The sequence below is a fragment of the Tamandua tetradactyla genome, chromosome 11 (genome assembly GCF_023851605.1).
Source record: "Tamandua tetradactyla isolate mTamTet1 chromosome 11, mTamTet1.pri, whole genome shotgun sequence".
NCBI classification, from domain to species: domain Eukaryota; kingdom Metazoa; phylum Chordata; class Mammalia; order Pilosa; family Myrmecophagidae; genus Tamandua; species Tamandua tetradactyla.
In genome coordinates this window covers 36,966-49,647 of record NC_135337.1, presented here as the reverse complement: position 1 = coordinate 49,647, position 12,682 = coordinate 36,966, and the positions used below count along the sequence as shown (strand labels likewise).

At 39.9% G+C, this 12,682-nt stretch overlaps 1 protein-coding gene and 1 non-coding gene across 2 annotated transcripts in view; both read left to right on the top strand.

Moving 5' to 3' along the window:
• LOC143649767 (uncharacterized) overlaps positions 1 to 8,178 on the top strand; it is a 101,438-nt gene extending 93,260 nt beyond the window's left edge. Inside the window, exon 14 of the mRNA XM_077119687.1 lies at positions 1,409 to 8,178. Coding sequence (XP_076975802.1) covers positions 1,409 to 1,456 — 48 coding nt within the window. The 3' untranslated portion in view covers positions 1,457 to 8,178. The remainder of the gene's footprint in view (positions 1 to 1,408) is intronic.
• Positions 8,179 to 10,569: 2,391 nt separating this feature from the next.
• Positions 10,570 to 10,732, top strand: LOC143651083 (U1 spliceosomal RNA). Its single transcript, XR_013159826.1, has one exon. It is a non-coding gene; the product is annotated as a U1 spliceosomal RNA (small nuclear RNA).
• The last annotated feature ends 1,950 nt before the right edge of the window (positions 10,733 to 12,682 follow it).

Genomic DNA, 12,682 nt, shown 5'->3' with positions numbered 1-12,682 from the left:
ACCTTTCCTCTAAGTGTATTTCCTGATATGATTCTAGGTCAGCGTCTATTCAAGGTGAAACAACCTACAAGCCCTCCATCTTGCTTCCTAGACCATCTGCTTGATTACGGTGGTCACACCTTGGTAGTGCCCCTAGCAGTCTCCTTAGTCTTTAGTAATGACACCTTTTGTCCAATTCCTGTTTTTGTCTTCTGCTTTATTGGCCTCTTTAAACTGGAAAAATCAGAAAATTCTGGCTACTTTTACCTGTGCATGCATATAGCAATAAAGTTCTGACCTAAAGTTACCTATACTTAACTATGATACTAAACTCACTGCCCTTTGTCTTGTTAAGGCTGACTTTTCTGATACTGCAGTGTATGAGCAGGCAAGATTTTCTACTGCACATGCCACACTTGACCTTGCTTCCTGCTGTATATAATCTCTCCCCTTTCTGCAGCACCTCATTCCACCATTCTGAACCAACCTCTTCCAAATCATATAAAAATCCTATAACCTTTCAGCTGATGGGGTGAGATTTGAGTTTTATCTCCTGTCTTCTTGTGTGGCTTCCTCACAATAAATTCTTTCTTTCTTTGAAATCCTTATGTCATTATGCTGTCATCTATGTACATCAGACAATAAGCCAAATTCTTGAGCAACATGGGTGCAAGTATTTTATACAGGCAGAGTAAACTTACACAAATCATCCCTACTAGAATCCTTCCCTGGAACATAGAATCAAAGCTACTTTCTCTTTGTTGGCCACAGTTGTAAGGGGTTAATGTCAATTGCATCACTGCCAATATTCCTCCCTATGGGTGGAAAACATTTTTCTCCATAAATAATGAAGCTAAGAATCAGAGAACTGTGGAGAGCAGCAATCTGAACTGAGTGGTGGTCAACATTAAGGCCCGTGTTTTCCTTGCCAAAGCTTTTACAGATTTCTCCAAGCCAGCAAAATGTTTTCTTCACCCAGCTGACTTGTAATTGTTTTTATGTTACTTGCAATCCCTTCCCATCAATCCACATTTTGATTGCTAAAATCAATGCACTGCAAGCAATACACTCCAAACTGTGGTTCTAACAGTATTATTTTATGCTATAACACAGTGAGGACTTTCAGACTGCGTAGCTGACCACACTTATTATGGAGATATACAGAAATTCATTAAGCTATCATCCATTGCTTCCAGTTTTCCTATGGTTCTGGATGATTTTAGAAAATGTGTCAGTAAAAATTTAGTACAGCACATAGTGTTTTTTGTTTTTTGTTTTCCCTAAGATTTGGAAACTGTATTGCAATGTAAATGAATGACTTACAAGCCTAAAATCAAACATTTAGAATTCAGACAAAAGAATATGTGCCATATGACTCCATTTATACAAAATTTTGTAAGCAAGCAAAACCAAAATCTAATATTTTCAGATGTCTGCTTCAATGAAAAAAAGCTGTAAAGTAAAAGTAAGGAAGTGACATCCAAAGAAACCAAGATTGCAGTTGCCTTTGTGAGGAAAGAAGGAATAATGATTTGGTGGAGGCATGAAAGGCACTTCTAGGATAACAGCAATGCAAGTGTACTGGTGTTTGCTTTGAAATAAAATCACAGGGAGCTGAATTATGCTTGTCAGAGTGTGTAATTTTCTGCCTGCATTTCATTGTAAAATATAAACATTGGAAGAAATTAATTTCTGGACCTAATTATATGTTGTCCTAGTTTCCTAGCTGCCAAGTCTTTCTCAATCACTATGATGGTGGGTCCAAGCATATCCCAGAGTTGTGTCCCACATTACTGGGGAGATTTATACCTCTGGGAGTCATGTCACATATATGGGGGAAGGCAATGGGTTCAACTGCAGAAGTGACTTAGAGAAAGAGGTCACATCTGAGCAACAAAAGGGTTTTTTGGGGGGTGATTCTTAGGCATAATTTTAAGCAGACTTAGTCTATCTTTTTCAAGAATAAGTTTCATGGGGCAAATCCCAAGATCAAGGGCTCAGCCTATTGATTTGATTGTCCCCATGTGTGCTGGTTTGAAAGGATGTATGCCCCCTAGGAAAGCCATGTTTTAATCAAAATCTCATTTCATAAAGGTAGAACAGTTCCTATTCAATACTGTATGTTTAAAACTATAATCAGATCATCTCCCTGGATGATGTGATTTAGTCAAGAGTGGTTGTTAAGCTGGATTAGGTGACAACATGTCTCCACCCATTTGGGTTGGTCTTGATTGGTTTATTGGAGTCTATAGAAGAGGAAATGTTTTGGAGAATAAGAGATTCAGAGAGATCAGAGCAGAACATTATAGCCACAAAAAGCAGAGTATACCAGCCAGTGACCTTTGGAGATGAAGAAGGAAAATGCCTCCCGGGGAGCTTCATGAAACCATAAGCCAGGAGAGAAAGCTAGCAGATGATGCCATGTTCACCATGTGCCCTTCAAGCTGAGAGAGAAACCCTGACTGTGTTCACCATGTGCCTTCTCATTTGAGAGAAAAACCCTGAACTTCATCGGTCTTCTTGAACCAAGGTATCTCTCCCTGGGTTCCTTTGATTGGACATTTCTATAGACTTGTTTTCATTAGGACATTTTCTCAGCCTAGAACTGTAAACTAGCAACTTATTAAATTCCCCTTTTTAAAAGCCATTCCATTTCTGGTATATTGAATTCCAGCAGCTAACAAACTAGAACATTGGCCATAGGCACCCTCCATTTGTCTTCCAGCCCCCCCCTTGCCTATTGGAGCACAGGGCTCCCTGGTTTGGCATGCTGACAAGGGGAAGTCCAGGGTTCATACATCAGTCTGCTCAGCCAGACCCTCCCAAATCCCATCAAGGGTATCATTTCCTAGAAAGAAACACACTGCAGTGCTCCTCCATAGTATTTATTTTTGTTCACTTCTTCTGCATGATGTATCCACTGCCAAATCCTTTTCCATGTTGATTATAGAGTTAAGTAAGAATTATCATTAAAGATCATAACAACCAAAAAAAATTAGTTTGTTTATAAGAATCCAAAGCTTGAGGTGGTGACATCAGCAAAGCAGTGGAGTAAGACACCCCTGATGAATGGTCCACTTTTGAAATAGCGAAAAAAGTCAGAATCTGTCAGAATTAGCTTGCCAGGAACTCTGGAAAATGATCAACAAAAAATAACTTTTCAGTGAACACTGAATCAAGAAAAAGAAAACCTAAAATTGGTAGGAAAGGAGCAAGATACCTTTACTTCTGTGAGTCCCTCCTCTATCATTGGCTTGGCTCAGCATGTGTGGCTTGATGGTTTGGCAGTATGTACACATTTGGGTGCTGGTTTCTGATGCTTGATGATTATTTCATCTAAAGAAACACATTATATGCCTTTGTACATCAGGTCCAGGCTCTTCTTGGAAGGCTGACTTAAAGCACATACTTTCTTCACCTAACATGGAATTTTCCCAGGGTAGAAAAGCAGTGCAGAGAGGTGGAACACATTAATGGAGCAGAGCTGAGTGCATGGATTGAAAGACTGTAATTGAGACAAAGAGCACAGCCCACAAACCCAAGAGAGAAGACATTTGCACATCCCAAGGAATTCTTGAAAGCTGCCACACATGTCAGGGAAAGATGCATGCTCAGAAAAACCTGAGAAGAACATAACTTTGTACCATAGGCTGATCTATAGGTTCAGTATAAATTGGACTGAATATTGAAGAGGAGCCGCAATGCACAGCCAATATAAACTAAAATCCTGGGGAAGAGAGAGAATCTGACATCCAGAGTTAGAAAGACACAATAATCAAATGCCCAGATTTCAACAAAAGATCACAAACCATACAAAGAAACAGGAAGAGATGGTTTATTTAAAGGAAAAAAGTAAAACAACAGAAGAAGCACAGAAATTAGAATGGGTGATCAGAGACATTAAGTCAACTCTCAAAAATAAGTTCAGAACTTTTGGCAAGATGGCAGAATAGGAGAGGCTGAGTTTCCCCTGGCTCCATACAACAATAAGAGATACAATAGAAAAGTGACCAGGACAGTGGCTCCAGGGTGCAAGTGATTATAAAGTGTCTTCTACCCTATACTGGAGAAAAACTAGAGAAATTGGGACAGGGAGAAGGGGATGAATGTACTCAGTCTTGACTCCACCTACCCCTGCAGCTGGCTTTGGGAAATTTTCCTTTATGCTCTGTAACTTAGAGTTCCTGTGATGAATTTGGAAGATAACAGACATGCTTTTCCTATGCACAGAATCCACTTAGTATAGTGCCTCCCCCCTGCCCTTGTGACATGCTGCTGTGGTCACCTGTATTTTGGGAGGCAAAGATTGGGGGATGCTTACTTGGGGAGGATGGAGAGACATAGAGTGGTACCTGTCCATCACCCATTTGATATGTGTTTTCCAAATATTTTCTACCATTGTCTAGGTTGTTGTTTTAATTTCATGGCAAATTCCTTTGAGGCACAAAAATCATCAATTTTGATAAGATGCTATTTATAAATTTTTTCTTTTGTTGTATATGCTTTGGCTGTAAAGTCTCAAAAACCATTGCCTAACATTTGGAACTGTGGGCACTCCTTCTGCCTGCAGTGTCTCCTATTCATTCTTCAGGAACTTAGACCTTAATCTTCCACAATGTCAAAAAGACCATCTTATGTCCCACTTCCCACCCATACTCCTGCAACACAAATGCCCAACACACCAGGGTTTGTGGGACACAATCCATGCGGTCATCTCTTCTACAACAACTACAGGCTGGGAGGGAACCTGGGCATCAACAGCTGGGTCATGGCACTCTCTAGTATTATGATTCCAGAACCCTCAAAGTCACCAGATAAGTTGCTGATGCCCTACATGAGGTACAGCAGAAAGATCTAGGACCAAGTAAAGGCTTCCAACCCTGACCTAAAGTTGTGGGCAATTGGTAAGATTATTGGTGGCATGTGACAAGACCTCACTGATGAAAAGAAACAAGAGTATTTAAATGAATACATAGCAGAAAAGATAGAGTATAATGAATCTATGAAGGCCTATCATAATTCCCCCACATACCTTGCTTACATAAATGCAAAAAAGTCATGCAGAAGCTGCTTTAGAAGAAGAAAATTGACTGAGACAGTTTCACATGAGAAAGGAAAACCTTACATGAGCATTCAGCCTGCTGAAGATCCAAATGATTATAATGATGGCTTTTCAATGAAGCATACGGCTTCCATTTCCAGAGAAACCACCACCTTATTACTGAAATCCTTAGCAAGAATGTGGTGCCAGGTATTTGGCCAGTTTTCTCAACAGTCAAAATGCAGGTCCTCAAGTGACAGGTCCAGGCCTTAATGGTTCATCAGGGAAAACTAGAAGCTAAACTTCTTCAGATAGAGGAGTGGCACCAGGAAAAGAAGAGAAAATTCTTGGAAAGCACAAACGCATTTAGCAATAAAGTTAAAAGCTATGTAGTCCCTGCATATCCACATAGAAGTGGATATGGAGAAAATTGCAGCTAAAACTGCACAGGCAGAGGAACAGGCCCCCAGAAGAAAGGAGGGAAGAGAGGCATCAGAACAAGCTGAACATAGTCAGAGCAGTATTGCTCCTGAGGAAGAGCAGGCAGCTAATAAAATTGAAGAAAAGAAGGAATATGAGAGTATTCCAGTGGAGACAGAGGAGGCACACCTTGATGAAACAACAGAGGACCAACAGAATGGTGAGGAAGGCACACCTACTGAGCACAAGGAGAGTGGGGAAGAGGGGTTGGCAGCATGGCAGAGGAAGGAACCAAGGACAATTCTGAGCAATTCTGGCTCAGAGAGCAACGGTGCAACAGTGGAGGAGCCACCAACAGATCCTGTACCAGAAGAGGAAAAAAAAGAATAAATATTGTTTTGTTTTATGTGTGCTAAATACATTTTTAAATAAAATGATATTTTTTGGAGTTTCAATGGTGTTATGTGGGTTGCATATTAATTTTTTTCTTGTCACATTACACTACCAAAGGCTTTTGGACCACACAGCATCATGAGTCTAGTGGCACAGTCACCTTTTCCTAAGCAGTTGTGAAGATGACTCTTTTATTTATATTTCATTTCTAACCCTCAACTACTGAAATGCTTAGAATTTAGATTGAGAAAATACCCACCTCTTTGGAGAATTATCATTTAATGCTGCAGAATCTACTCTTACCATTCCCTTTCTACAGCTCACTCGGGTGCCTACCAAAGCCAAAGCGTTAAACCTCCCAAGTCCTCTCAGTAGCATCCTGAAAGTCTCCTCTCCTGTTTACTTCTGCAAAGAGTAGCTTCTTGAAAATGTAATCATGTATAAGAATTGTTTCACTTCCCCTTTTCTAGTTTTAATCAATATGTCAGGTACCAACAGTTGTGCTAAAGAATTGGGTATAGGCACAGCCATGTCCTCCCTGCAACTGGGCACCCATACTCACAGGCACCAGTGCTGCATCCCCAACCTGTGCCTATACCTGCACTGCAGTGCATATTTACAACTCTGTTGTGCCTCACCCTGCACCCCACATCCTGCTCCACATCCATCCTACAAATATAAAGCTTTAGACTACTGAAGGAAATCAACTCCCAATGTAAACCAATCAAGATATTCATATACTTCAAAGACAACAGAAGATGACTAAGCATATCATGATGCAAACAGATATAGACCAGCCTAATGACCAAATTAAAATACCAGAGGAGGCAGAAATGTTAGAGCAACTAATCAAACATGTTCATATAACTCTACTAAATAAAATAAATGGGATGGCTAATGACATAAAGATCAAGAAAACACTGGAAGAGCATAAAGTGGAATTAGAAAGAATAAACAGAAAAATAGCAGCTATAACAGAGTTTAAAGAGGTTGTAGACCAAATAGAAAGCATGCTAGAGACACAAACCAGCATGTTTGAAGAGGTAGAAGAAAGAATACGCAAACTAGAGGACAGGACAAGTGATTCCTAACACTCAAAACAGCAAATGGCAAAAAAAAAAAGATGGAAAAATTTGAATCAGATCTCAGGGAATGATGGACAAAAGAAAGCATGCAAGTACAAGAATCATTGGTACCCCAGAAGCATAAGAGAAGAGCAAAGGGCTAGGAAGATTAGTTGAGGATATAGTGGGGGAAAACTTTCCAGCCCTCAGAAAAAGGAGATAAATTTGCAAGTCAAAGAAGCTCAGTGACTCCAAATATAGTAAATCCAGATAAGCCTTCCTCAAGATACTTATTAATCAGTCTGGCAAATGTTGAAGAGGAGTAGAAAATCCTGAAATGACAAGAGAAAAACAGTCTACTACATACAAGGGTGTTCACATAAAACTGAGTTCAGATGACTCAACCAGCACCATGGAGGCATGAAGGCACTTGTATGATATATTTAAGATCCTGAAAGAGAGAGACTTACAGCCAAGAATTCTGTACCCAGTCAAATTGTCCTTCAAAACTGAGAGAGAGATGAAAATTTTCACAGATAAACAAATCCTGAAAGAATTTGCCAATAAGACACTGGCCCTATAAGGATTTGTAAAGGGAGTTCTGCTATTTGAAAAAAAGAAAAGGTCGGGTGGGGGAGGCAGAGAATTGAAAAATACCAGTTGGAGTAACTTAAAGGATAAAAAGAGAAAGAGGGAAAAGAATATATAGATTTGGTGAATAAAATCCAAAAGATAAGATGGTGGATTCAAGAAATGCCTTTTCAGTAATAACTTTGAATGTTAATGGAATTGAAAAGTACAGATTGCAGAATGGATTAATAACTATAATCCAGCTATATGCTGCTTACAAGAGACTCAACTTAGACACAAGGATACAAATAGATTGAAAGTGAGGATGGAAAAAGATGTTCTGCACGAGTTGTAACCAAAAGAAAGCAGGAATAGCTATACGAATATCAGACAAAACAGATTTTAAATGTAAAGACATGATAAGAGATAGAGAAGAACACTGTATATTAATAAAAAGGACAACTCACCAAGAAGAAATAACATTCATAAATGTTTATGTGTCCAATCAAGGAACTGCAAAGTATATGAGAAAGACATTGGCAAAACTGAAGGGAGTGATAGAGTTTCAACAATAAGAGTAGGAAACTTCAAACACCACTCTCCTCTTTAGATAGAACAACCAGGCAGAAAATCAATAAGGAAATAGGGAAGTTAAACAACTTGATAAATGAATTAGACCTAACAGACATATACAATCATTACACCCCAAAACACCAGGATATAAATTCTCTAGTTCTCATGGAACATTCTCCAGGATAGACCATATTCTGGGGAATGAAACAGGTCTTTATAAATTTGCAAACATTGAAATTATTCAAAGTGCTTTCTCTGATCACAATGGAATGAATCTGGATATCAGTAACCACCAAGGAACGAGAACTTTCACAAATATATGGAGATTAAATAACACACTCTTAAAACCACCAGTAGGCCAAAGAAGAAATTGCCAGAGAAATCAATATCTATCTGGTGATGAATGAAAATGGGGATACAACATATCAAACCTCATAGGGTGTGGCAAAGGCTGTACTGAGAAGGTGTATCAAAAGGGAAGAAAGAAGGACTTCCAGTAAGATGGCAAATAGAGTAGCTCAAGTTCAGCCCTGCTCCACGGAAAAGTTAGAGAAGAGACCGGAGGACAACTGAGGCAGTGATTCTGGAGTGCAGCTGATCTGGGAGAGTCTTCTGCACCACATAGGGCAGCCCTGGTTGCAGAGGTTGAAGACCTGAGAGGCAGAAAGCTGCAGACTGGTTTGGAGGTGCAGAATCCGTGGGAGTGCATGGATGGGAGTTGGAGACTAGGAAGTAAGCCAGGCCATGTTCTGTGAATGTGCTACCCTCACCAGCACAGCTCTGTTACTGGCAATTCACCCTATACCTCACACACCTGAACCCCATCACCCACTCCCATTCCCTGTGCTCCAGGCACCCTTGCCCCACCAGCTCCCATCACACGAACATGCCCCACACCCCCATCCCAAGTGCAGCCCAACTCCCCCCAGCACTATCTCCCCCTCCCTGTTCCCTGCAGACTGTTGCCAGCTCATAAAGTCTGTGGGCATGCTGACCTCCATACCCAGGCTACCCCTGGCCCCCACCCATAATGTCACACAACCTCATCCCCCATGCTCCCCCACCCCGTGAGCTCTGTGCATAAGTTTACAGTGCTCTTAGCCTTGCACATGAGCATAGACACCCCCTCATGTCCTTCAGCACTGGGAACTTCCATTTACAGCAGTCCTAGAACTGTGCATGTGCACAGCCTTCAGCCACACTTCTCAGCTCTGAGAAACTGCTTACTTGTGCTGTCAGATCACATCTGCCCCACCTACCTGCTGCCACAGCTCTATGCCTGTGCACAAAGTGCCCCACACCCTAGACCAGCACACACCAGGATTATGCCCCCCAGGCCAGTGCACCCACACAGCTACATCCTCTCTGGCTGCAGGCACCCATGTTCACAAGCATCAGTGTAACATCCCCAACCTGTGCCTATACCTACCCTGAAACTAATCACTGCACTGCTGTGCCCTGTCCTGTACCCTGCTCCCTGCTGCACACCCATTCTGCAAACACAAGGCCTTACACTACTGAAAGAAATCAACTCTCAAACTAAATCAATCAAGATATTTACATGTGACAAAAACAACAGAAGATCACTAAGCATATCACAATGCAGACACATATAGCCAAGTTTAATGACCAAATTAAAATACCAGGGGAAACGCAAAAATTAGAACAACTAATCAAAGATGTTCATACAATTCTATTTAATAAAATAAATGGGATGGCAAATGACATAAAGGAAATCAAGAAAACACTAGAGCATAAAGAGGAATTTGAAAGAATAAATAGAAAAATAGCAGATATCAAGGAGATTAAAGACACTGTTGACCAAATAATAAACATACTAGAGGCACACAACACATATTTGAAGAGACAGAGGAAAGACTAAGTGATATACAGGACAGGATAACTGACTTTGAAGACTCAAAACAGCAACTGGCTAAAAAAAATTGGAAAAATTTGAATTGGATCTCAGGGAAATGATAGACAAAACAAAGTGCATAAGTATAAGAATAACTGGTGTCCCAGAAGAAAAAGAGGGGAGTAAAGGGCTAGGAAGAGTAGCTGAGGGTATTATGGAGGAAAGCTTCCCAACCCTCATAAAGGACATAAATATAAAATTCAGAAAAGCCCAAATAGAATAAATTCAAATAAGCCTTCCCCAAGACACATACTAATCAGTCTATCAAATGTTGAAGAGAAACAGAAAACTCTGAAAGTGGCAAGAGAAAAACAATCTACTATATACAAAGGAAACCATATAAGACTGAGTTCAGAAAATATCTGGAAATCACACATCAAACAAAGGTTTGATATCCTGTATACATAAAGAAATCATACAAATCAACCACAAAAGAACAAACAACCCAATTATAAAATGAGCTAAAGATATGAATAGGCATTTTTTCTGAACAGCAAATACAACCGGCTCAAAAGCAGATGAAGATATGCTCATTTTCATTAGCTATAAGGGAAATGCAGATCAAGACTACAATGAGATACCACATTATACCTACAAGAATGTCTGCTAGTAGTATACTTGCCTGGCAGGGGAGATACCATGATCGTGTAGGTGATCTTCCTAGGGGGAGGCTTCTCCATCTCACTCCAGATGTGCTGACCCCTATGATTTCCCCAAATGTAGGAAACTCGACTGCATAATTTGTGGTAGTGGGGACTGCATTCATGCTCTCCCCTAAAAAAAGAAAATTAAAAAAAGAATGGCTGCTAGTAAACAAACAGGAAACTACAAATGTTGGAGAGGATGTGAAATTATCGGAACACTTTTGCTCTACTGGTGGGAATGTATAATGGCACAGCCACTATGGAAGACAGTTTGGTGGTTCCTTAGGAAATTACATATCAAGTTCGCCTAAGAACCAGCAATAACACAGCATATATCCAAAAGAGCTGAAAGCAATGACACAAACAGACATTTGCACACTGATGTTCATAGCAGCATTATTCACAATCGTCAAAAGATGGAAATAATCCAAATGTCCATCAACAGACAAGTGAATATTACAAAATGTGGTATATGCATATGATGGAATTTTGTGCAGCAATAAGGTAAAATGATTTCCTGAAGCACATGACAAGATGGATGAGCCTTGAGGAAATAATGCTGAGTAAAATAAGCCAGTCACAAAATGATAGATACTGTATGACTCCACTTTTATGACCATGGTAACGGTAAAATTGGAGGCTTAAAATACAGACTATGGGGACATAGGGATACACAGAAGTTAGAGATGGGTAAATGGTTAGCTAATGAGGTTGAACAAAAATGTAAGGAAATAGATATAAGTGAAGGCAATTCTCTAGTGGGTCTATAAGTAATATTACCAGACTGAAGGTGAACATGATTGAAAGGGGGTGTATAGACCTATGTGTCCCACTGATTAACACAAAAATATAAATAAGTTCTTGCAAGAACTACTTCAAAGGTATGATTTGCGTACAAAGAGTACTTAAATCCAGGGTACAGGAAGAAAACTGCTATTGCAAGTTATGGGCTATGTTTAACAGGAAAACATCAATAGTACCACAGCAATAGCAGGGGTAAATAATGGGGGGAGGGACAATAATTAAGGGGAGATTTAGATTTCCTATTTGGTGAGGGTGTGCTTAGAGGTTATCTTTTTTTGAGAACAATGAAATTATTTAAAATTGAGAGTATTGATGGACTGTGGACTTTGGGCATTATACATGATGCCTAATGAATGCAGGTGGCTGAAGGATACACTGACTGAGAAATAGATTGGCAAATGATGATGTATACTTATGATTGAATATTATGCTGCTACAAAGAGGAACAAAGTCGCGAGGCATGCAATAATGTGAATGAACCTGTGGGACATTTGGTGAGGCAAAATCAGCCAGAAATGAACAAACAATTATTGTATGATCTCCTTTAGAAAATGCTTATAAGAAAACAGGGGTCTAGATTGTAAGCTTTTATAGCAAACACATTTAGTTGGAGTGGTAATTATTATTTCTTGATTTTGAGAGGCTGTTTTATGTATGTATGACCTGGTATTTAGAGATAAGCACAAAGCTGATCAGGTCAGGATTAAGGTAATTCAGAACACAGGTATAATGAAGACATTGTCTATATTATAGAACTGCACCTACTCTTTGAGACCAAAGGAGGAAAGGTTTATTTGGTCTGGAACCAAAATTTTCTGTAGCACATAATCTAACTCAACCTGCCTAGATAGCACATCTCAACAATCAAAACACAGGGAGCCCAGAATAAGAATGATGTCCTTTAATCCAGGATAGCTCTAAGTAATGCCCGGATGCATCCTACAACCTATTAAGCATATAATCAAAAAGCATTGGCAAACTCCCTCAAGGAAGTTTGAAAAAAAGTCTGGAACTATTAAACTTTGCCACCAGGGAAACCCCTGATACTGTGTCAAACATTAGGGACACCCAAATCAATAGGCAAAGCCCTTGATCTTGAAGCTTATTCTTGTGAAGCTAATGTATGTAGCAGAGAAGCTTAGCCTACATACAGGTAAGCCTAAGAGTTACTTCCAGAGGACCTCTTTTGCTGCTCAGATGTGGCCTCACTCTCTCTAAACGCAACTCTACAAGTGAAATCATTGCCCTCTTCATTATGTGGGACATGGCATCCAGAGGT